Genomic DNA, 24,591 nt, shown 5'->3' on the forward strand with positions numbered 1-24,591 from the left:
AAACACCTTTTATGGGCATATTTAAGAGTAAGTTAAAAACAGGGACTGGATGTGGTGGCTCATATTATATTCCCAGCACTTTGGGAGGCTGAGGTGGGAAGAATTGCTTGAGGCCAGAAGTTCAAGACCAGCCTAGGCAACATAGCCAGACCCCATCTCTACTTAAAAAAAAAAAAAAAAGTAACCGGGCATGGTGGCTCATGCCTATAGTCTCAGCTACTGGGAAGGTTGAGGTGGGGGATTGCTTGGGTCTGTGAGGTTGAGACTAGAGTAAGCTGTGATTCCGCCAGTACTCTCCAGCCAGGGTGACAAGGTAAGACCCTGTCTCAAAAATAAAATAAAATAAAATAAAATAAAATAAAAACCAGGTTTGTACTGTGAAGTTTGGTGATAATCATTTCTTTTTCATGTTATGCTGGTATGTTTAAACTTTTCGTATGTTCTTTGATCAAGGCAGGACTATTACTTCCATTGCAGGGAGACTGAGGCCCAGAGAGGGAAAGTGCCTTGTCCAAAGTCACACAGCTGGGACAAGGCAGAGGTGGATCCTGAATCCACATGATTCTCTGCCTGGGCGGGCCCCAGAGTCTTCTCCAGAAATTTACGTGTTGGAAAATGCACTGGACTGGGAGCCACGTCAGTCCTGTCTTCCCTGAGCCTCAGTGTTTCAACCTGGAAATGACTGCCTTTCAAACCCCCAACTGTCTATGGACCGTGACTCTGGGGTGACAAGAATCTCTCTCCGTCATCCTTCCAGTGGTTCTAAAATCCAGGTTACACCCGACCAGCATTTGCACTGCCTCGTGGCTAAGGCTTGTGGGAGCTATCTGCTCTGCTGGCCAGAAAGGATTTGGGAGGGAAGGTTGTAAGATGAAGCTTGGACTGTGTTCTCTAGGTTAGGATGAGGACTGTGAAATTGTGCGTGGTCAGTGCTGAACACCCTGGATGCTCATTGTCAATATTGGATTATGATTGCCAATTAGTGACTATGTGGCCTTGGATGAATCTCTCTGAGCCATCGACTCTCCTTTTCCTCATGATCTGGGGGATAGTAATGCAATACATTATAGATTGACATGAGAATAAAGGAAGGTACCAGTGAAAACTGAGACTTGGGGCTGGCCACATAGCAGATGATTTAAAAAAAATTGGCATCGTTGCCGGGCACGGTGGCTCACACCTATAATCCCAGCACTTTGGGAGGCTGAGGCTGGCGGATCAGGAGGTCAGGAGATCGAGACCATCCTGGCGAACGCGGTGACACCCTGTCTCTACTAAAAATACAAAAAAAAAAAAAAAATTAGCTGGGCATGGTGGCGGGTGCGTGTAGTCCCAGCTACTGGGGAGGCTGAGGCAAGGAGAAAGCATGAACCTAGGAGGCGGAGCTTGCAGTGAGCCGAGATTGCGCCACTGCACTCCAGCTTGGGTTACAGAGTGAGACTCCATCTCAAAAAAAAAAAAAAAAAAAAAAAAAAAAAAGGCATCCTTGGTATTTTTGCTTTGTTATTATCATCATTCTACTTCATTCTCAGCCACTGTATTTCCAATCCTCATTTCTGAGGATGGCGAATTTCCACCATGCCTTAATTGGGGAGGCATGCTGGGGGAGAACAGGAGGCTGGGGGTGTGAATTTTAATCCTGTTCTGGCCTTGACTCATCATCTGACCTCAGGCAATTCACTTTATTTCACTGGGCTTCAGTTTCTCCCTCTTTGTGATTGCAATAGGTCAGATTACAGATTCAATATCAAGTGCTAATCTGGATTAGTTTTGGCGACCTGCAGCATTGTGTCAAGAAAGACTCTGAAGCCGTGTCCGAGTTCCCTAGGAGGAAGTGCTGCAGTTGATTAGCAATGTCTGCCATGGACTTAAGGTGAAATATGCTTTGGTGGGAGCCTCGGGTGGTTGATAATCCTAGAAAAGATGACCAGCTCCTTTCAGCCCTGAATTTACATCAGTCTATGGAACCTGCCTACTTGAAACTGATGGGGCTTTTGCCTTTTGTAAGAAAATTAGTTGTCATGGCAGCCACTGATGCAGACTGGGAGAGAGTTTGTAGATTATTTTTCTAGACCAGTATTGTCCCACAGAACTTTCTGGAGTGATGGGAATGTCCTCCATCAGCCCTGTCCTGTACAGTATCCACTGACCACACACAGCTGTCAAACATTTGAAATATTGCTAGTCATGAATGAGGAATTTATTTTTAATTAATTAATTATTTTTTTTTAGAGACAGAGTCACACCGTGTGGCCCAGGCTGGAGTGCAGTGGCATGATCATAGCCTACTGCAGCCTCAAACTCCTGGGCTCAAGTGATCCTCCTGCCTTGGCCTCCCAAAGTGCTGGGATTACAGGCTGTGCACCACCATGCCTGGCCAGTTTTCAGATTTTATTTAAAAAATGTGAAAGCCGCGCATGGCTAGTGGCTACCGTGTTGGACAACCCAACTCTAGACTCATAGAGCTCCTGAGCTTGTAGGAGCTCCCAAGGCATCTACTTTTTATACCCCAGTGTGCATAAAGTCTGGGTGGGTCTTTGGGTGAAAGCCTGTTGCTTGGCAACCGACACCAAGCAGCACTCTCTGTAGCTCCACCCACAGGCAGCTGGAAACCACCTCTGCAGGAGTTTTGCTCAGGTGGGTGAGCTCTGCATACGAGGGTAAACGCTTTTCTCTTTTGCATTGCATGCCTCCTTGGGGGCCTGGTTCTCCATGGCTCAGACCCTGTGAGTGGATGAGACCTGGCCTGAATCAGACCCACTCCCTAACCCCTGGATGAGTATGCCCATCTCTTACTCCCTGTGGCAATCCAGGAAACAGGAAGGCATTTCCAGATGCAGAGTCGGCGGGCCAAAGGGGAAGGCAGGATGATGGGTGTTTGGGAGAGTGGGAGACGTGTTTTATTTTTCCCTTCCCTCTTTCTCTCCCTTCTTGCCTCCTCCTCCCATTGTCTCTCTCTCTGGTGTGGGGAAAAAGTAGAAGATGCTTTGGAAACTGATGTGGCTTCATCCTGAGTTGGCAGCTCCCTCGCTGTGTGGTGTTGGGCAAGTCACCCCACGTCTCTGAACCTGTTTCTGCATCCTTTAAAAAGGAATAACAGCCCCTGCCTTTGAAGGGAGGACCCGATGAAGTAATATACATGAAATGCTTAGAATAGTGCCTGGCATGTGGTTCTCTTCCCTGGGAAAAAATTAGCCTCCAATGTGCTGATACTGTCTCTCTCTCTCTCTCTCTCTTTTTTTTCTTTCTGCCAAAACCCCCAAAACCCTCAATCAACACCTCTACCTGCCCCAGCCTTCCTGCCCAGAGATGATGTTGGAGCGGTGGAGGGTAATTTCACCAATTTCCATGCTTGGAATTGACTTGAAACTCATCTCAGAGATTATCCCTGTAGGTCCAGTCTCAGGGCTGGGTGGCATGTTGGTTGGGAGAATGGCCTTTCCGGGTGATCACCCTGGGCAGGGAGAAATTGCTGGCCCTTGTCAGCTCATGCCAGGGGACTCCTGCGTTTCTGTCTTTATTACAGGCACCTCCATTTTGGGGTTTTTGCACACACCAGCAGGGTCTAAAATAAACAAGAAGTTGACCGGGCGCGGTGGCTCAAGCCTGTAATCCCAGCACTTTGGGAGGCCGAGACGGGCGGATCACAAGGTCAGGAGATCGAGACCATCCTGGCTAACACAGTGAAACCCCGTCTGTACTAAAAAAATACAAAAAACTAGCCAGGCCTGGTGGTGGGCGCCTGTAGTCCCAGCTACTCGGGAGACTGAGGCAGGAGAATGGCATAAACCTGGGAGGCGGAGCTTGCAGTGAGCTGAGATCTGGCCACTGCACTCCAGCCTGGGCGACAGAGCAAGACTCCATCTCAAAAAAATAAATAAATAAATGAAATAAAATAAACAAGAAGTCTAACCTTCAAACTTTGAAGGAAGTCTGTTGGCTGGGTTGGGGTTATGGGAAGTGAGTAGATATAATTCCTCAATCTCTAGGTGATTTGTGAGAGAGTTGTCGCCCCTCTCAGTAAACGTGGCAAGCCTTCCAATGAAGTCTTGTATTATTGGCACCCAGGAAGCCTTGAAAAGCTCCTTTTCAGGTCTGTCTGGAGGCTCAGGTGATGTGGTTTGAGTCTTTCTCATTTTAGGGACTCTTTAGGGCTTGTTCCTGTTCCCGGGAATTGATGTAGTCAGCACACTGAGGGCCTACTATATGCCAGGTGCTACGGTCAGAGTGGGAAGTAAATAGGTGATACAAGTGATACAAGGCCCCCAGCTTCATGGAACTCATACTGTTGGGGCCATGGCAAAGAGCAGGACAAACAGGAAAAGTTCAGCACAATTAGGGTTGGCATGAAGTGTCACAGTCTGAGGGGCACTGGAGCCCACTGAGGGACTTGAAGAGACCTCCTTGATGAAGGAAGATGGAGAAGAGTTAGCCAGGTGAAGAGAGAAAGGAAAGTGGTGGTCCAGGAAGACAGCAGAGATGACAGGAATAGTGTTATCACCCCTTAGTGATGGCGTACCACAAGCTCCATGGTTAAGCCTTCGGGACGAGGAGGGAATCTAGTGCTGGCTTTGGCAGTAGGGCCAAAATCCTCTGATCTAGTCACACTTCTGCCCTTGACTTACCCCTCTATGGCCTTGGTTTCCCTAGTAAATAGCATCTGCCAGCCCAGTCTTCCTAGGTCTGGTTCTGCCATCCTCAGAAGACCACAGGGACAAGGGGCTGTGACTTCCGCCCTTGGAGGAAGAGGCGCTGGGGCTTAATCCTGCTTCTCTATACCAGAGACATAGGCCAAATCCGGAAAATCCTGAGAGGTAGGGTATAGGTGTTGCAAAATTTGTCTTGTCTGTAGAAAATTTGACAGAAGGTGAGGCCAGGGTTGACTTAGTCACTTACCCTGCTCCCCTGCACCCGCCTCTTCCCACACTTTCTGCTGGAAGGAGTGTGGCGGCCCCCACCTTCCCCTAGAGACCACACGCCACCTTCCCAGGTCAGCGCCAGAGACGACAGTGGGTGTTGCAGGCCCAGCAAGAGCATGGAGAGCCAAGTCAGTCAGCATCGCTCAATCCTCTCTCCCGCCCCCAAGGTAAAGACCAGCGAATATTTTCCAGCAGTCCACAGGATAATTCGGGATGGGGAACACCCACTTGGGTGGCATCTTTAGGTCACGGAGTTCTGGTCCTGGCAGCTGACACTCCTGTGACTTTCAAAGGGGAGATCAGTTCAGAGAAGGCAAGTGATGCGCCTGAAATCACACAGCCAGCTTCCGGCAGAGCCCAGCTTTGGTTTCCTGAGTTGGGGAGGAGAGCCCAGTCCAGAGGGAAAGCAAGTTGGGGGTTGTTTGCGGCAGGCGCACTTCTTCCTGGAAAGCCAAAAGCTGGATCTGCCGGAACACTAGGGTGGTTGCCACTGAAGATGGGTGTGCCGGGTACAGGCACCCCGGGGGCTTTGTTCCCCGTTGTTTTAATGGAAATAATTAACCAGCTCCTTCTAAGCCCAGACCACCTCCTGCTGCTCCCCCTGTCTCTCTCCACCCCCTGCACCAGGCACACACCAGGGAGTGGGTAAGAAGACACAGCCTCTGGACTCACATAGACCGGGGTTCGAGTCCAGGCTCAGCCATTTTTGCTGCGTGGCCTTGGTTCTCACAGGGCTGTGCAGAGAATCCGGGCCAGCCCCGGATCAGTGCTCCACCCACTACCGTCCACCCAGTTCTCGCTTGCCTGGCCGGTCACTGTCCACTTTGCCCATCACTCTGTCCTTTTGGAGTTGAAGCTGAACTGTTCTTTGCTGGGCAGGCAATACAGCCTACATGGGGGTCCTCAGAGACCTTGCAGGGGTAAGTGCTGGGAGCCCCTGCTCGAGTCTCCCTCCTGCCTGACGTGGCCGACTCACTCGGCCTCGGAAAACCCACCTTTCTCCTTTTTTATGGATGTGTTCTGGAATTATGATTATTTTTTTTTTAACAGCAACCCTCTGCTCCTAATAATATTCTATTGATTTTTAAGTAGAAAGAGAGGTTTCTGCTGTAGCCCAAGAAGGAAGCTGAGGGCCATAGCAAATGACGAGGACATTTCTGACTCCCTAAAAGTGACAGCATGAATCTTCATAGATCAGGTGCATGGACTGAGCACCTACTGGGTACGTGGCTTGCAACCTCCTCTTATGCGAAGTTGGACAAGTGACATCACGTCTCTGAGCCTCAGGTTCAAGGGTCAGCATACCTTCTCTGCAAAGGGCCCTATTTATAGCAAATATTTTAGGTTTGTGGGTTATACACTGTGATGGTTAATTTTATGTGTTACCTTGACTGGGTCATGAGGTGCCCAGATATTTGGTTAACCATTTCTCTGGAGAGCTCTGCCCCAGTGCTTACAATCTGATGCACCTCTAGGAAAACAGCCATAAACAAAATGTAAACAAATGAGCAGGGCTGTGTTCTGATAAAACTTTATTTACAAAAACAGGGAGTGGGCCAGTTTTGATTTGTGGGGTGTAGTGGGTTGACCCTAGCAGGGTCTTTATCTGAGAAATGGGACTAAGAGAATAGATGCTTCCTCCAAGGTTACATGAGGAATTATTGAATTTGAAAGAATGAACATGTGATAGGTACTAGCTGTAATTATGTTATTGTTAATATTATCATATGTCATTCTCCTGGCAGCCCTGCCCGGTAGGTCTAAGATCTCATTTCACAGATGGGAAAACCAAGACACAGACAGATTAAGTGACTTGCCCTCAACCCTTCTGCTCACTGTTGGATGACCTGGCACAGGTCCCCATTCCTCTCAGGCTTCCGATTCCCTACCTGTAGCCTCAGAGAGGACTTGGTGATGTAATGCACAGAGCATGATGATCACATCCATTCTGCAGAGGGGAAGCGGAGGCACAGGGAGGTGGAGTCCTTTGTAGAGGTCACCGCCTGAGATGTGGCAGGGCTGGAATGAGGAACTAAGCTGAATTTCTTGGGGCCCCAAGTTAGAGGCATCTGACTCAGAAGCTGCCTTGGGCACCGGGCCAGTCCAGTGAGACCCAAGCTCTCTCAAGGTACTGTTCCCATGGAAGTGGGACTCTTTCCCCCGACCTTGCTCAGAGTTGGAGAATACAAGGGACTTGGTTCTCAGTATGGGAGTATGTTTCTAAGTCAGGTGTTCTATGGCAAGGCTAGATGCATGAGGTGCAAGCCTCTTTATTAATTTTGATGGATTCTCGATGCTCCTTCTCTGCTTAGAAGCCTTCCTTGGCTCCCCATTGGTGGCAGGAACACGGTCTAACTTCTTCCAGTGGTCTCCGTGACTGACTTCACTTGAATTTTGCAGCCTCCTCTTCCCTTGTTTCACACCCATCCCTAAATCAGGGTCCCTGGGCCAGTCTCTTGCTTTGGAAGGAGTCACGCCTGGATTTGGAGTGCTCCTCTTGCCTTCTCTTCCCGCAGAGCTTGCTACTCATTCTTAACCCCCAACTTGCACACCCCCTCCTCTGTGAAGTCTTCCAGGATCCCCAGTTCTCCACTCAGATCTCACAACACAGGCCTGCCTTTTGCTCTGGTGGAGTTCCTGCTCTGTTTTGCAGGTTCATGTTTGCCGGAATACCTCTCCCATAGGGTGGGAGCTCTTGGGGGTGGGACCTCTGTTGGGTTCCCCTCTCTGAGCTCAGTGCCCAGCACATGGCTGGAGGCACACGTGTGGCTGTGATCAGCTCATTGCCACGTTGTTAGTGGCCTCACGAAGATTCCCTTCCTCCAGGCTGCCCTAGGCCCAGGCTTGGGGAATTGACAACGGTAGCAGGACTTTGAGTGTCGGTTGGGTACCAATTCATCCCCCTCTTTGCAAGGAAGGAATGACCAAACCCATTTTTCAGAGGAGGCAATGGAGGTGTCAAAGTGGTTGATCCAGGATCCCACAACCCCACAGTGGCAGGGATGGATTTCAAACCCAGGCCTCTGTCTCCAAAGTACATGACTGCCCAGCTGACCCCTATGCAAAGCCCTTCCCCGGGGATGAAGCAGTGCGTGGGAACTTACGCGGGTAAGCCGGCCCCTTGCCAGCTGTGCTGACCCGACACAGGAGAACACCCCAGAACTCCTGGCAGACCCATGGATGGGGGGATGAGGCAGGTGCTCCACAGGACCTGCACCCAAAGTATCAGCACTTTGAAAATGTGTGTTTTAAAAATCCAGACTTGCACTGAACCTCATTTTTCCTCCAATGGGCTGGAAGCAATGAGGTTCTAATTCCAAATAAATGTGAATGTTGTTTTTTCTCTTTCTTTCTCTTTCCTTCTTTCCTTCTTTCCTTCTTTCCTTCTTTCTTTCTTTCTTTCTTTCTTTCTTTCTTTCTTTCTTTCTTTCTTTCCTTCCTTCCTTCCTTCCTTCCTTCCTTCCTTCCTTCCTTCCTTCCTTCCTTCCTTCCTTCTCTCTCTCCCTCCCTCCCTCCCTCCCTTCCTTCTTCTTCTTTCTTTCTTTCTTTCGAGATAAGCTCTTGCTCTGTCACCCAGGCTGGAGTGCAACAGCACCATCACAGCTCACTGCAGCCTCGAACTCCTAGGCTCAACTGATCCTCTCACCTTAGCCTCCCAAGTAGCTAAGACCATAGGCACACACAACCACACTTGGCTGATGTTTTATTTTTTATTTTTATTTTGAGACAGGGTCCTGCTATGTTGCCTAGGATGGTCTTGAACTCCTGGGCTCAAGCAATCCTCCTGCCTCGGCTTCCCAAAGTGTTGGAATTACAGTGGTGAGCCACCGCACTTGGCCTCTATTTGTTTGCTTGTTTTTTTTGTTTGTTTGTTTTTGTTTTTGTTTTTGTTTTTAATAAATAGAAATCATTATTTGTTGAATGACTTACCACTTGCCAGGCAGAATGCTAGGAGCTCAGTGAGGTGTCAGCACTGGTGCTTAGTTGCTCCAGTTTCTATGTGAGCATGCTGGGGCTCAGAGAGGTACAGCATCCTGCCCAGGGCCACTCAGTATGTGGTCTAACACTATGTGGGTGAATCTTGAGCAAGAAGGCAAGAAAACAGAGAGTGGGAGGACTGCGCTGGAGACAGGGCTGAGGGACTCTCAAATATAATAATAGTACTTACTGGTGACACTATTACCAGCATTACCAGCAAATACTATTATTATATTTGAGAGTCTCTCCGGAGTGGCAGCTGCTATTTATGGGGTGAAGTCAGTCCCTGGCACTGTGCTAAGCACTGTGCTTGCACTGCCCCCGGGCCCTCCCTCCTATGAGAACGATACTGTCTCCATCCCCATTTCATAGATGAGGAAATTGAGGCTCAGAGGAGTGAATTTCCCCACAACTGACGGGCTGTGCTGTTGCATAAGCACCCTGGCAACGCCGCTATCAGGAGGAAGGTGCAGGCTGAGCGACCAGCCCTCAGCCCCCCGGGGCCTGTCACATCTTAGCAGCATACAGGTCAGGAGTGGCCCGGGGGTGTGCAGGGCTGCATCTGTCACAGGTCACTGGCTGCGTGGCCGGAGGTGCCAGGACAAGGAGCCCAATCAGAGACGCCCAGGCCTGGTGCGAGGAGCCTGCTCTGTCCATCCTGCTGTCCGTGGCTGTCGCGCACTACCTCATCCCCTCCTTCAGGGCCAGGGACGGTCCCCAGGACCCAGCCTCCTCCTGCATTTCCCGGTCCTGCCCCCAGCTCCTGGCAGCCTGGTTCCGATGATGTCCTTGCAGCCTCTCCTCCGTGGAGCCCTCGGCCAGTTCTCCATCTAAATGACAGCTGCCCTCAGCCAAGTCAACTCAAATTAATTTCCGAAGGCTTCCAGAGGCCTGGCCCAGTCTCTCACCAGACTGCACTGCTGCAGCGGCCGGCGCGAGGCCTCTGCTTCACCCTCGTGGGGCCTGGAAAGGGGGGGCCTTGTAGGGCCCTCCCGCCTATCATGAGTTGGGGGGCTGTCTTTGCACCTGGCTCTGTGCCCAGGGCAGAAGGGGAATGCAGGCCCTCCCTGCCCCCAGGAGCCCCTGTCCCCGCCGTGTGCTGTCTCCTGTCAGATGGGGGAAGGTTGCAGCTGAAACTTCGGTGACATCAGTGGTGAGGGAAGAAGCGTTGAAGGGGTGGGGGGCTGTCGGGTTTTGTCCTCAGCTTCTGTGTTACCCTGGGAAGTTCTCATCCCATCTGCGAGCCTCGGGTTTGTTTTCTTTTTCCCCAAAAAGTGAGAGAGAGAGAGAGAGAGAGAAATAAGAAGAATTAGGAAGTAAGAGGGAGGGGGAGAAGGAGAGAGGGAGGGAGAGAGATATGGATGGAGGGGCAGAAAGAAGAAGAAGAAGAGAGAGGGAGAGAGAGAGGATGGATGATGGACAGAGGGAGGGTGAATAAGAGCAAGACCTGAGGGAGAGAGAGAGAGAGCAAGATCGAGACAGATTGAGAGGAGGAGAACGCTTGCAAGAGAGAAATTGGGGGTGGTGGTGGGGTGGGAGAGATTGAGCCAGTCACTTTGGCCAATGATGTTTCCCTTTTTCATGCGACTTTGATAAAGACCACACACTGTGACATCAGACATCTCTGGGTGTGACCTTGGCTCTGCGACTGGCTGGCTGTGTGACCCTGGGCCTGTGGCATCACCTCCTTGAGGCTCAGTGTCCGCTGCTGTAAAATGGGCTAGTGTGTCGGGCCCTCTCCCCCACTGGGTGTTGGGGTCATTCACTGAGACCGACTGAGCCTGCAGGCCGTGTTCATGGTCACGCCCTGGAACTGACTGGCACAGAGATGTGGTCTGTTTTCCTTTTTCCTTTTCTCGATTGCCACGGTGATATTATTGCTAGAAGTTGTCATTGATGAGGGGGAGAGAAAGGGCAGGAGACACAGGCACAGGGCTGGGCCAAGGAGTGGCTAGTCCCTTGGGCCTGCTTCGGGCTCTGCGTGGCCCTGGTGGGGTGCTTGAAGTGTCACTCAGGCTGTTGGCCACTGTCCCTCAGTCCCCATCCTTGGGGTTGTGAGTGGTGGTTCCTTGAGCTCAGGTCAAGGTATCTCAGTGGCCTTTACTTAGGGAGAACTCTTGGACCAGCCTCTTGCCTATATCAAATGTAAAATATTTCTTTATTTTTTTTAGAGACAGGGTCTTGCTCTGTTACTCAGACTGGAGTGCAGTGGCATGATCCCAGCTTACTGCAGCCTCAATCTCCTGGGCTCAATAGATCCTCCTGCCCCAGCCTCCCAAGCAGCTGGGACTACCAGCATGCACCACCATGTCTGGTTAATATATATATTTTTTTCTTTGAGATGGAGTCTCACTCTGTGGCCCAGGCTGGAGTGCAGTGGCGTTACCTTGGCTCACTGCAAGCTCTGCCTTCCAGGTTCAAGCGATTCTCCTGCCTCAGCCTCCCAAGTAGTTGAGAGTACAGGAATGCGCCACCACTCCCGACTAATTTTTGTATCTTTAGTAGAGATGGGACCATGTTGGCCAGGCTGGTCACGAACTCCTGACCTCAAGTGATCCGCCCACCTCGGTCTCACAAACTGCTGGGATTGCAGGTGTGAGCCACCACGCCCAGCCAATGTCTGGTTAATTTAAAAAAGCTTTTTATAGAGACAGGGTCAGGCTGGTCTCGAACTCCTGGCCTTAAGCTATCCTCCCACCTGTTCCTCCCAAATTGCTGGGATTACATATGTAAGCCACCTCACCCAGCTGAAATGTGAAATCTGATTGCCCCAGAGGGACAGAAGGGATTTGTGGGGAGAGTTATACATTTACCCAAACCACTAGTCATTTTAGTGACTTGCCAAATAGGCCCAGAGAGGGGGATCACACAGCAAGCAAGGGGACAGAGCTGAGATGAAAATGTGAGCCATTCATTAAAACATTTAACAAATACTTACCAGGTGCCTACTGTGTGCCAGGAAGTAGGTGGGAGCCATGTGGGCATGTTGGCCCTCAGGGTTTCCAGGCCATTGTCACTAGAGGGATTGTTATCCCCTTCTACAGATAGGGAAACTGAGGCTCAGCAAGTAGACCCGCCCAAGATCACAGAGCTAGTGAGGGGCAGAGTTGAGATTCAGACCGTGGTGGGCTTTGAACTCAGATCTCCAAGCTCAGAGCTGAGACAACCTCTAAGCTGATGCGTGTATGGGAGGGTTGGGGTGGGGGCCAACCGTGAAGTTTAAGATTTGCTGTTTTCCCACTTGGTTGGTGGCCATGTAGACCCTCTTTCTGATCTCTGACTTCTGGCTGAGATTTGCTGTTTCTGCCCCTGAGCCCAGAGTCTTTGAGTTTCCCAGGCCCCATCTATCTTTCTATGGAAGGGGACGTGGCCCAGGGATCAAGTGTGCACAGGCAGCCAAGGCAGGGTCGTTCTTGGGGTTGTGGGGCCCTGCAAATGGGTTCTAGTTGGGCCGGGGGGGCCAACTCCACAGGGGTCAAGTCCTCCACATTCTCAGTGGTGCGTTCTTGGAGACAGGTCTTAGCGCTGCAGTCAAAAGCCTGTGACCACCAAGCACGGTGGCTCACGCCTATAATCCCAATGCTTCAGGAGGCCAAGGCAGGTGGATTGCTTGAGCTTATGAGTTCGAGACCAGCTTGGGCAACATGGTGAAATCCTATCTCTATAAAAAAATACAAGAATTAGCCGGGCATGGTGGCGCACGCCTGTAGTCCCAGCTACTTGGGAGGCTGAGGTGGGAGTATTGCTTGAGCCTGGGAGGCAGAGGTTGTAGTGAGCTGTGATCATACCACTGCACTCCAACCTGGGTAATAGAGCTAGACCTTGTCCAAAAAAAAAAAAAAAAAAAAAAAGCCTGTGACTGTACTTTCTACTGGGCAAGACTGTCTACTCCTGTGACTTCTGTCTGCCCTGATAGCTGGTAGCATTTTCCTGGGCACCTGCCTTATGCCAGGCACAATGGAACCTTATCCCCTTCCCATTTCACAGAGAAGGAAGGTGAGGCTCAGAGAAGGAAGGTGACTTGCCTAAGCTTGAGCTGCTGGGAAAAATGCCAGGAACCAGGATACAGACCTTGGCCATCTGACTCCAAAGTCCCCCGTGATGTTTTCTGTGTTTTGTGGCCTGTTGGTGAGCGACCCTGACCTCAGAACACCCCTCTGCCAGAGCGAGATATGTGAGCATGTCCCTGAAGCCAGCCAGGCTGCAGCTAGCAGTATCATTACCATCATGGTAGCCGGGGCCAGGGTGCTGTCTGCCAGCAGGGAGAGAAGTGTACATATCTCAGAGTAGGGGCATTGGGGAAACATCGCCATGGGGCTGACAGCCAGGTAGGGTGGCAGGAGTCACCTGGGGTGGGGAGGGGCAGGTGCGCTAGGCAGAAAAAACCGTAGCAGCAAAGGTGTGGAGGTGGAAGGATCAGGACTCTGTTGAGGGAATGTATAGCTGGGGCTTGCAGTGCAGGAGAAAGCGCTGAGATGAGGTTGGAGGCCTGAGAGGGAGTCAGGCTAGGGCATGCAAAGCTAGGAGGTACTGGGGAGCCATGGAAGTTTCAAGCAGGAGAGAGGCCTGCTGTGGTTGGTGCTTCAGGAAACTCCTCCAGCTCACAGGTTTGGAGGGCAGTGTGTAAGCAGTGAGGCAAGGTGGCAGCTGCAGGCAGGAGATGGTGGGTGTGTGGGCCAGGGTAGGGCAGTGGGGCAGGAGAAAAGTGGGCAGACTTTGGAGGCAACCTCTTCGCTCCTTGGTGCCTGGGCTGACTGTGGGGGATGGGGAAGAGTGAAGAGTGACCTGGAATGCCTGGGGCTGGCTTGGATGCAGTGGCTCTGCCCTTCTAAGGAGGTGAGGAACAGAAAAGCTGCCAAGGTCTGGGGGTCACAGATAAGTGTGGGGCGGGGGGGCTAAGGGACTCCCAGGCTGTAGCACGAAGGCTCCAAGAGGTGGTGGCTCAGCCCTGTGGCCACCAGACCTGCCTCAGCTTCCAGGCCCGTCGCCCAGCCCCCCAGTTGAGTGGCAGCTGTCACAGAACCCAATGTCTCCCCGCACCAGGTCCAAATAAAGGAAAAACCAAAATACACTTCCCTTTGTCGGAATCCAGCGAGGGTGAGTTGGGCGAGAGTCATCCGCTATTGTGTGCTGGGGCCCACACTGCTTCTTACATAAGCTCCGAGTTAAAAATACGCCCGGAATTCTCATTCTCTGGCTCGGCCTGGGATTGCACCCTGACCCCAGCCTCGGCAGCTTCCAGCACCCACAGGGACGAAGAAACTGCCCCATGGCACGAAGCTAGCACATGGCACTTCTAGCTCTGGCTGCCTCCAGTGCCAAGAACAGTAACAGTGGGCTGGGCGTGGTGGCTCACGCCTGTAATCCCAGCACTTTGGGAGGCTGAGGTGGGCAGATCACTTGAGCCCAGGAGTTTGAGACCAGCCTGGGCAATATAGCAAGACCCCATCTGTACAAAAAACAAAATGAAAACCAGAGGCTGGATTGCAGGCCTGGCTCTGCCTCTGACTCCGTGTGACCTTGATCAGGCTCTGACTCTCTGGACCGTCTTTCAGTTCATCTGTAAAGAGCAACAGTAGTACCAGGTTAGGGGATTAGAAGGAAAAATGTGGCCAGGCATGGTGGCTCACCCCTGTAATCCCAGCACTTCGGGAGGCTGAGATGGGAGGATTGCTTGAACCCAGGAATACAAGACTAGACTTGGCAACATAGTGAGATCCTCATCTCTACAAAATAAATTTTAAAAAATTAGCCAGGTGTGGTAGTGGGCACCTATAGTCCCAGCTACTTGGGAGGATGAAGTGGGAAGATTGCTTGATGCCAGGAGGTTGAGGTTGCAGTGAGTTCTTTTTTTTGTGCCACTGCCCTCCAGCCTGGGTGACAGAGTGAGACTCTGTTTCTAAAAGAAAAACAGCAACAGCAACAACAGAAGAATGGTAAGTGTCAGAGCAGCTACCCTTTTTTGACAAAGGGCTCACCGTATGTTGAAGGCTTTCCAGCTATCATCTCACTTAATCCTTCTAGCAGCCCGTGAGGTAGGTTCTTTTATTCTTCCCATATGACAGAAGAGGTTAGCACCTGGCCTGGGCCATGCTCTGGGGGAGTACCCAGGGAGCCCTTGATATGGGCAATTGTTGGGCTCTGTCCTTCCCCCCAAATGCCCCTGGCTTTCCCTCAGGTAGGCAGCGGGGCAGGAGGTGGCTGGGTCAGGAGTCTCCTTCCCTGGGGCTCAATGGTGGAACTGTGGCTGGGAGAACCACCAAGGCAGCCCTTTGCCTGGCGTGGGAGGTGGCAGCCACCTCCGCCCGGCTCACGACGCCTGAGCACGTGGCTCACCCACATGGAAACCTGGTCCGGGGATTTTAGTGCAGAGCAGGGTGATGATGAGGCCTATTTTGCTGACTTTAAAGAAAAAAAGAAAACTCGGCCCCCTCTACGGGTGGGTGGCATCTCTAGAAGCAAAATTTAAAATGCAACATCCCCAGGTAAATGTCCCCTCTTTTCCATTCTCCCTTCACCCCAGGCACAGCCTGCAGAAGGGTCACTCAGCCCTCCCTGGACCCAGCCCTGCAGGTCCCCACTGTCACCTGCAGGCTGGCCAACAACATCGACAGGCTGTACTCAGAGCCAGTGTTGGCAGGAGCGCCCCACGTGTTAAGCATTTTGCATGGATCATTTCACTAAATTCTCCTAACTGCCTCCATGACGGCCGGTCCTATTATTTTCCCCGTTTCGGAGAGCCAAGGTTCTGAGAGATGAAGCGATGTGCCCAAAAGTTCCTTGCTCCACGAATGGTGGCCGCTATCACTGTTGAACCCTGTAAGAGAAATGGAGTGACTTGGAGTTATTCACGCAATTGCTTTTTTTGGCACCTGCTCCTGGTTCTCTCCTTCCCTTAATGGAACTTACTGTCTCCATTGTGGATGGAGAAGTTTGGAAGACAGAGTCCGACGTGGGTCTTGTGATTGCAGCGGGGTGAGCAGGGGGCAGCCTGAACCTCTGCAGCATGATGACCAGAAGAAATGCTGTGGTGTTCAGGGCAGGGGTGACGGGGTAGTAGGAAGAGGCTGGAAGATCAGCAAGGATTTGTGCCATGAAGAAAAGCTGAGAAGTGCTTTTGGGAGGAGAAACAGCAGGGGTGTCTGTCTCAGCTCTGGGCCTTGACCCTGGGCATGGGGCGTGAGGTGGTTCTTTCTGATCGTATCTGTCCTTAAAAACCGTCCTTCAGTCTTTCCTTGCTGGGCAGGCGTGCCCATCAGTCCCCAAGAACCAGAGGCCCCTCCCCTCACGCCCCCCCCCGTCCCCGCCCAGTGCTGCCTGAATCAAGTGAGGCACACGAAAGGTTATCTGTTTTGAGACGACGTTGCCCCAGCCTCTGGGACTGACCCCCCAACATGTACATGGTATTGCCAGTCTCTTGTGAGGTTGCCGCACGCTGCTGTTAGCCGGACTCAGCAGGAATCACCATCCCCAAATTGCAGATGAGGAAACTGTGGCTCTGCAGACAGGAGCTGCCCAGGTACAGGGCATTTGGGATTCCACCCTGGCCTGACCAGCTGGGAATCCTGGGCTGAGAGGAGAGAGCCACACCCCTAGAGCTGGTGACCTGACCCTGGGTGACCCGTGGGTAGCTCCTGGCCCTTCAAGCCTCAGTCTTCTCATCTGTCAAATGGGGATGAAGGGCGCTTCACAGTCAGTGCACTGGACCCAACTGAGGGCCCAGCGCATGCAGGATCCAGAGGTGAACAGGCCAAACCTGCCCCTCTCCACATGGCCACAGTCTGATGGGGGAGGCTGATAATCAAGTGGAAAACAGAACAGCACCCACTGGGTTCTGTGGTGTCTGCCAGTGCCGGGCGCTGAGTGACTCCAGGGTCTCCCTCAACCCTGGGAGCTTGGGAAGGGGGTGGTTTTATCTCTGGGTCCTGGTGTGGGGGCTGGCATGCTTGCCGCCTCGAGGAGTGGAGACTGAGGGCCTCTCTGGAGCTGGGGCAGGCCGTGACTTGAGGCGGCTTCCATGAGACTGATTTATCGGCAGCGACTCGGCAGCCCTGGGGAGCCGCGGTCTGAGGGCGTGTTAGGTCCCCCTAGCTGGAATGAATCCGGCGGGAGGATGAGTTCAGTCATGCTTGGGTTGTCAAGAACTGAAGAATAATATTCTCTCTTAAAAATGTTCCCTGTGGATACCAGACTGGTAGGCTCTCTTGCTCATTCTAGGCGGAGGCTGGGGAATCCTGCACCCATGCTTTGTGACATCTGGCAAGCCTCTCGCCCTCTCTGAGCCCAGGGTGGCCCTGCCAGGGTGGGGAGAAGGGGCCCCCCCACTGATGGGCTTGCTGGGGGATGGAGTTAGATAATACATGGAAGTGTTCAGTTGTGTGCCTGGGACGCCCTCATTAAGTCCACCCCTAATAAGAACGGCAATGGTTTCTGGCATTAGCGCACCGCACGCTCATGTCTGAAAGCATCTTTAGAAAATCTGGCCATTTGGGTCTGTCTTACCCATTGCTTGGCAGACGCAGCTTCCTCTGCCCGGTGTGTTGCTCAGGAATTTTCTTTCACCTTCTGGGTGCTTGCAGCCCCAGAGCAAAGAGTTTCTCTCTCCTTTGGCAAGGAGCTTTATCCCTCGGAGTGTGTTTCCTCATCTGTAAAGTGGGCACAAGCATTGCTGTGTTCATTCCTTGAGATAATGTGTGCAAAGTTGGGGAAATATCCCCCTTTCAGATTTTCTTTCTTTTTCTCTCTCTCTGTGGCAGGTACTACTTCCCTCACCCCACCCCTGCCAATCCAGATCTTGCAGTGCTGGAATAAAATTCCTTTGGAGATACTAAGCAAGGGAGGGTGGAGGGGTCACTGGGAACAAGGCAAGCATGGGTTCAAGAGCAAAGGTTCGGGCACTGTGCCTCAGTATTGCCAGAATCCAGGGCCTGCCATGTTCCTGGAAACCCTGCCTCTGATGCCTTAAGCTTCCTGGGGTACCTTCTCCCCAGGAAGCCCTGGGTGGGGTATTAACAACATCCAGATTTCACCACTATGAACTAGCTTTGAAACCTTGGATTCAGAACCTCAGTTTCTCCTTCTGTGAAATGGGGCAAAGACTTCTGTTTCATGGCCAGGAACATGCCCACCTGGCTGGGCCCCAGGAAGTAATGGGGCTTTAGGGGCTTCTAAGTGGCTGCAAAGCCCCCCTCACCCCTGACCCTCCCAGATACGAAAGACAGCCCCAGCAGCACTGTTTGGGGGTCTCTCTGTGTGCCAGGCCATTACAAGGCCCCAGGGGAGATGACGTCATCCCCATTTTACCAGTGGGGAAACTGAGGTCCAGAAGAGCCTTGGCCACATAGTAGTGGGGCTGTGACTCCAAAGTGACTGTGCTTTGGTCAAAAAGAGATACTGTTTCCGGGCCTCACCATCAGCTCCAGGAGAAGGGTGGGGACAGTGTCTATCCTGTTCCATGCTAGATCCGCAGGCTTGTACCATGCCTGGCATATAGAAGGTCCTCAATAAAGGCATGTTAATTGCATGAATGAATGAAGTGGCCAAGGAAGGCGCCTTCCTCCCCAGCTCCAGCTCCTCCCAGCATGCAGATCCCAAAGCAAGGTGTCTCTGGGGCTCCAGGGTGGGGGCCCCAAGCCCAGTTAGTCATGGCCTGTCCTCAACTGCCTGGGCCCATCCCTCTGGGAGGATTTTCTCTGCACGCAGTGGCTCAGCTCCTGGGGGAGGCCTCCTGCTTAATCCCAGAGGGCAGGGCGGGCGGGTGACTCCTGCCTGGCACAGGGCCCTTGGCTGGGCTTGCACAGAGGATTGAGGGCAGGCCGGTCGTGGAGTTCAGTATCTGGGTGTGCTCCCTCACCTGGAGCAGAGCCCCCCGCCCCCAATCTCAGCTTTTTTTCACTTCTACTGAGGCAGAAATTCAACATCAGCCCATATTCAAACCCAGCTTTCTGTCCCTTCCAGGCTGTGTGACCGTGGGCATACTCTAAAGTCAGACTCTAGGAAATGAGAATAATGAGACTCTTCATTGACATATGGCAGGTCTCAGGACAGAGCCAGTGGTCACATGGTAGCCGTAAATGAGAAGTCCTGCAAATTGCCTGCTCTGGTCTAATTTATACTAAGATGTGAATGGTTGTCAGACTCCTTTCTCCTCAAGCACGTCTAACACAGACATCCCTGTGATCTGTGGTGCTTTCTGGCATTGTGTGACTCAATGAGAAGGGGGATCGGGGGATTTTCATTAAGGGTATGGGAGAGGAATAGACTCCCCCACCCCAGGCACCCAGAGTCCTTTCATGTAGCGGCTGAGAATGGTGCTTTTGTGCTTGTCTGACCGGGGAGCTCAGATTCTCTGTCTTTCCTGCTCTGAACACTTCACCCTCTGTCCTTGTGAAGACAGCACTTTATAGTTTATACAAACACCTTGTACATATCAACAGCCTAGTTGACTAGCCATCATAAGGAGGTGCATGAGCCGGGCAGACACCCCCATTTTCAGAGGAGGGGACTGGCCTCGGGTCCCTTTGTGGAGCTAGAACTGGATTCTCTCAGCTGTTACGTTGGAGCTGTGTGACCCCAGGAAAGTTTCTGTGCCTTTCTGGGGCTCAGACTTCTCATCTGTAAAATGGAGTCTGAGAAAGCTATGGCCAGAGCATAGGAGGGAATGAAAGACATAGGCAGGTGTCCTGAAGGGCTCCTCCTCTCCCATGTCCCCACTCTCAAAGTCACTTCCATGGAGCCTCAGCCCCTGCACACCAGTGAGGGGCAGAACCTTCAGAGGTGGGAGGGGGCTGAAAAAGGAGCAATTGGAAAGTCCTGGGGAGTGCTTGGGGCTTGGGGAGTGCTTGAGGATTGGGGAGAACTTGGGGCTTGGGGAGCTGTGGGTTTCTAGTCTTTGTGACTCAGCTGTGCCAAGCTGGGTGTCCACAGGCACCTTCTCCATCCTTCCTGCTCCTCTGGGAAGGGTGCTGTGACTCCACACTTTCTCCTGTGTGACTTGGGGCAAGTCATTTTCCCTCTCTGAGTCTCAGTTTTCTTAGCTATAAAGCAGAGGTGATCATCCTTACTCCTGGAGTTGGTATGCAGTCTGGCACATTTTAAGAAAGTTCCCAGCTCATGGTAGACCCTGAGCAAATGTCTGTCCAGAGGATGACACACAAACAGGCTGTGTTCTGGACCCAGACAATCCTCCCCTCCACCCTTTCACGGCATGTGGCGAACTCCTACACATCCTTTGATGCCCAGTTTAGATGCCCCTCCTCCAGGAAGCATTCCTGACTTAGATCATGTCCAGTTAATCTTTTGGGAACTCTGGTGCATCAGAGATGGGCAAACTCTTGAGTTTATCCTGCCTCACTTTCCTATTTCCCAGTGGGGAAACTGAGGCCCAACAGGGTGGGTCTTCCCTTGGCTGAGATCTCACAGATGAATCAGAGGTAACAGCAGGAGGATTCAAAACAACATCTCTAGATCCTCCAGGACCAGCTTTAGCCATGGAAAGAGGGCGTGGACGGTGCCTCTCTTGTATGCCTCTGCCACTTTGGCCCCCATTATGGTGTCCCTCAGAGATGAGCATGCCACTAATGTCCTCTCTTCCTTCTCTCTCCACAGCCCACGACCTCCCGGCAAACAAGGCCTCAGCAACCCAGCCTGGCAGCCACTTGCAGTGCCTGTCTGTCCACTGCACAGACGACGTGGGTGACGCCAAGGCTCGGGCCTCCGTGCCCACCTGGCGGTCCCTGCATTCTGACATCTCCAACAGATTCGGGACATTTGTGGCTGCCCTAACTTGAATGACAAGAAAGACCCCCTCCTCTACCAGGCCCTTCCCCTCCCCTTCTCTGTCTCCTTCCCCCTCAACCTGACCCCACCCCTCTGTTAATTTGAAAGGGCCACTATTGCTGAGTGTATGATTTTTTTTTTTTTTCTCTAGGTTGGTACCTGCTTAGTGGCATATGGACCGGAAAGGGTTAATTTAAAATGGGGGGAGGAACCTCAAAAGTTTTTTTAAAAAAGAAACTTGTCTGCCACAGTATGTTACCAGTGTTAACCCTTCTGCAGTTAGCAAACTTTTGCTTAAGCCTTTTTCCTCTAGATACTCCCCATGTTTCGGTAATCTTGGCATACATTTTTTAGATGACCTCTTTCCTTGTTTTATTTTCATGCTGCTGTATGTCCAAGTATTGTTATTTCATAATAAGACAAGAGTTGCTTTCTTTTTTATTCTTTTTCCTTTTCTTCCCCCCTCCCCTTTTATTTTCTTTTTGCTTTGTTCACTGCTTATTAAAATGGAAATCCTGGAGAATAGTAGTTCTGGAATATTGCCGGGTGAAAGTCAAATTGTCTTCACAATATTATATATTGACACCCAAGTGTCATCAGTTAGGCAGGACCCAAACAGTGAATGCCCCCCTTAGGTATTCCGCCTGGGATTTTGTTTTGTCTGTTCCCTAAGAAAATATATTTTCGTTCCTGCAAACACAGTGCTCAGCCTTCAGTTCCCTTCCACTTGGGTTCTCTCTTCTTCTGCTGGAAGCCGCCCCTCTCTGCGATGGACGTGAGGACGTGTCCAGCTCTGCTCTGTGGGAAGGAGTTGGAATGTTCGACAGTAGTGTTTTCTCTCCTTTTCTGGGCCTCCTCGCAAATGCCCAGGCCCTGCATTTTCACGCTGTGCTAAGCAGCCTTTGGTCTGCATGGGGGATGGTGTGCTCCCAGCCTGCAGTCTTTGGAGCCAGGTTGCTGTCCTTGCTGCAGTCAGGCCAGCTGTGCCTCGGGCGCTGGAGTTGGAGGAGGCTGAGTTCTCAGCCCTTTCCCTTTTCTGAAAGCTGTTCCTGGCCGGGCATCCCAGGGAAGAAGGAGGGGACTGTGTGTATCTACTCCACCTCTCCCATTCCATCCCCAGTCCAACCTGGGCAACCCCACCCCCGGGAGGGATGAGGCACCCTCTTGCTCAGCCTGCTCAGCCTTCTCTGAGCCTGGGTGTCTTTCTTTGCAGGGATCTGCAGACTCCCGAGGGCTAGAGGACGAAGAAAGAGAATATAACAAAATGACTTTGATTCCTACGCCTTTTAGTTTTGAACCCTGGAATTCTTCTGCCCCCTCCCCAACTTTTGATGGAATCTTACCCTGTTGCAAAACTAGAGCCATGTCCCAAGCATCTCACAAAGGAATAACTGCTTTGAGCAGAGATGAGTGGTGGTTGGCATGGACAGGCACTTTTGGGTGCTGTTGATGCCTGCAAAAGCCATTTATGGCTTGTGGTGGGGGGCATATAGATTCCCGGGTGGGTTAGACAAGAAGTGACTGATACCACTTCACCCAAATCGGTGATGGTTATATTTAATTTCAGTTATTGTTATCGAGCCTGTCTTACTAAAACGCTCCACTTTGAGCTCCTCCACCCCCTCCAGGTCCTCAGAGTTTGCAGATCCGGGCTTTTTTTAGCAAGTGACCTGAAGGCTCTGGGCTCACCATACAACACCCACATTGTTTATTTCAAAGAACTCTTCAGCAAAGGGAGAGGAGCTTTCAGAAAAACCTCACTCTTTCCCCTCCCTTCTCCCCTCTTTCCTTCTGCCGGCCCTTTTGGCTGGGGTCTGAGTCTGCGGTTCTCGCCTGGGCAGTCTTGACCTGGGGCAAACCCCGGCTTCAGAGGGCAGACAAAGCAGGTGGCATGAATTGATCAGCGAGAAAGGTATGAGCCGAGGCAGTTCCTGCGTTCTGCTACAAAAGGAATGGAAAGGGAAGAGAATTTTCCCCCACCGTGGGCTGTGGGAGAGTTGACCGTATTCTGGACAAAACTCCGTGACCGCTCTGATTCTGCAGTGTACAGCTGTTTGAGAGCTTCATCATTTTACTTTTGAAACAGGAATGATTTCTCCTTAATTGCTTAAGGCCGGGGAGCAAAGTGTCTTAACTTCTGTCTTTGACTTTCCCAGCATTGAGTCATCAACACTTTGCCAATTAGCTCATGGTCCTGGCAACCTCGGAAACCCCTGAAGTTTTAAAAACTTTCTCGCTCCCCACGACCCCCAGAATGAAACAGCTTTAAAAATAGCCTTAAGCAAAAGGATGTTATTTCATTAAATTTGGTTTAATGGAAAGAATAAAAGTAAATGAAAAACACACCCAACACACTAGACTCCGAACACTGGTAATCAGTACTGCATAGCAAACTCTTTAGAAAAGAAAACGAAAATGTTATTGCACATGTAAAATATGAAAACTTAACTCTGCTGTGTGTTAGGCAATCCTGTAATCTTTTTTGACTCTTAAAAGAAATTCATTTCTGAAATGCTTGGTTGGAAGACTGTGACAATAGCTCATGAAATTGAGTGTTATTTTTTTCTTTCTTTTTTAAAAAAATATGTAAAGTGCAGTCTTCTGTATTCCTGCATATTGTATATACCTGTATATGTTTTCCTGAGCAGTTAAATAACAATAAATATGACGTTAATGGTGACTGTGGTATATTTGTGGGTGGGGCTTGCTTGCTTTGTTTCTCCCCAACCCTATCCCCTTTTTACATCAATCTCTTCAGATTCTATGGGATGTAGGGGTGTAGGTTTGGATGCTGTAGTGTGTGTGTGTCTGTGTGTGTGTACTGATGTTGTTCTAAGTTGGGTCATTTCAGTATTTCTCAGCCTTGGCACTACTGACATTTTGGGCCTGTTAATTCTTTGCTGGAGTGTAAGGGGGGCAACTAGGCATTTTAGGAGGTCGAACGGCATTCCTGACCTCCACCCACTACATGCCAGTAGCACCTCCCACCCTTGTGGCAACCAAAAAAAAAAACAACTCTCTGAACATTGCCCAACGTCTCCTTGGGGGAAAGATCCTTTGGGAGCCAAGAACCCTGTATCTGACTCATGTAGGAGGGAGGGGGCAAGGGAAGTGCCCCCCAAGTGGCTGTGTAGGGTGATGCTTACGCTTCTGAGTTCTAGTGTTGAGTTTCAGATCCTAGTAAGCCTGGGAACCTCCTGCAAGTTATGCAGCTTCTCAGCTCCAGCGTTTCCTCATCTTTGAAAGGGGTCTAGCTCATGGGGTGGTTATTGGAGACAATGTATTGGACACAACACGTAGGAAGTGCTTCATAAGCATAAAGCATCAGCATCAGCACCATGATCTGACCACAGGGCAGCTGATAGCAGTCTGGAGTCGCGCTGTCCTGGGGCGCATGCTGCTTCCTCTGCTTACAGCCACGAACCTTGGGCAAGCGGCTTAACTGGCTTAAGCCCCTAGTTTTTTGTTTCTAGAGTGGAGCAAGTAACATCTAGCTGGAAGCTCGCTGTGAGCACCAGCCCTGTAAAAGGATCGGTTTGCCTATGGGCCACGCTTTGGGCAGTGGCTTCACTCCAGCATCTGCAGCCTCAGACCTGAGGCCACTACAGACCCTCCCTGTTCTTCCCTTTTGGACCTTTACCTCTCAGTGTTTCTCAAAGCATGGTCCACAGAACCCTGGCCGCAGAAACACTTAAGGGCTCTTGTTAACTCCAGATTTCTGGCCTTGTGCTAGACTGCTGAATCAGAACGTCTGAACTCTTATTTTACACATAATTATAACAGGTGCAGTTACCTTCTTTCACAGCCCGCAGCAGACCAGAGGGCTAATGTAGGTGGGCCCGATGCCAGGTTGGAGCAGGAAGATGAGTCAGAAATGATGGCGGCAGATTGAGAACTGCAGTGCGGCCATTCAGTG

General features: G+C 51.3%; 1 protein-coding gene across 2 annotated transcripts in view; it reads left to right on the plus strand.

Moving 5' to 3' along the window:
• Nucleotides 1–23,355, plus strand: part of MN1 (MN1 proto-oncogene, transcriptional regulator) — a 53,743-nt gene extending 30,388 nt beyond the window's left edge. Inside the window, exons 2-3 of one of the 2 annotated variants that reach the window (XR_003121552.1) lie at nt 20,505–20,826; nt 21,378–23,355. Coding sequence is in view for 1 of the 2 variants with exons in the window: in XM_025400346.1 (XP_025256131.1) it covers nt 20,505–20,686 (182 nt within the window). In the remaining variant the exon portion in view is untranslated. Of the gene's footprint in view, nt 1–20,504 lie in introns of both variants that reach the window. The other variant, XM_025400346.1, reaches the window with a different exon arrangement.
• Nucleotides 23,356–24,591: the final 1,236 nt, after the last annotated feature.

The sequence above is a fragment of the Theropithecus gelada genome, chromosome 10, assembly GCF_003255815.1.
Source record: "Theropithecus gelada isolate Dixy chromosome 10, Tgel_1.0, whole genome shotgun sequence".
Taxonomy (NCBI): domain Eukaryota; kingdom Metazoa; phylum Chordata; class Mammalia; order Primates; family Cercopithecidae; genus Theropithecus; species Theropithecus gelada.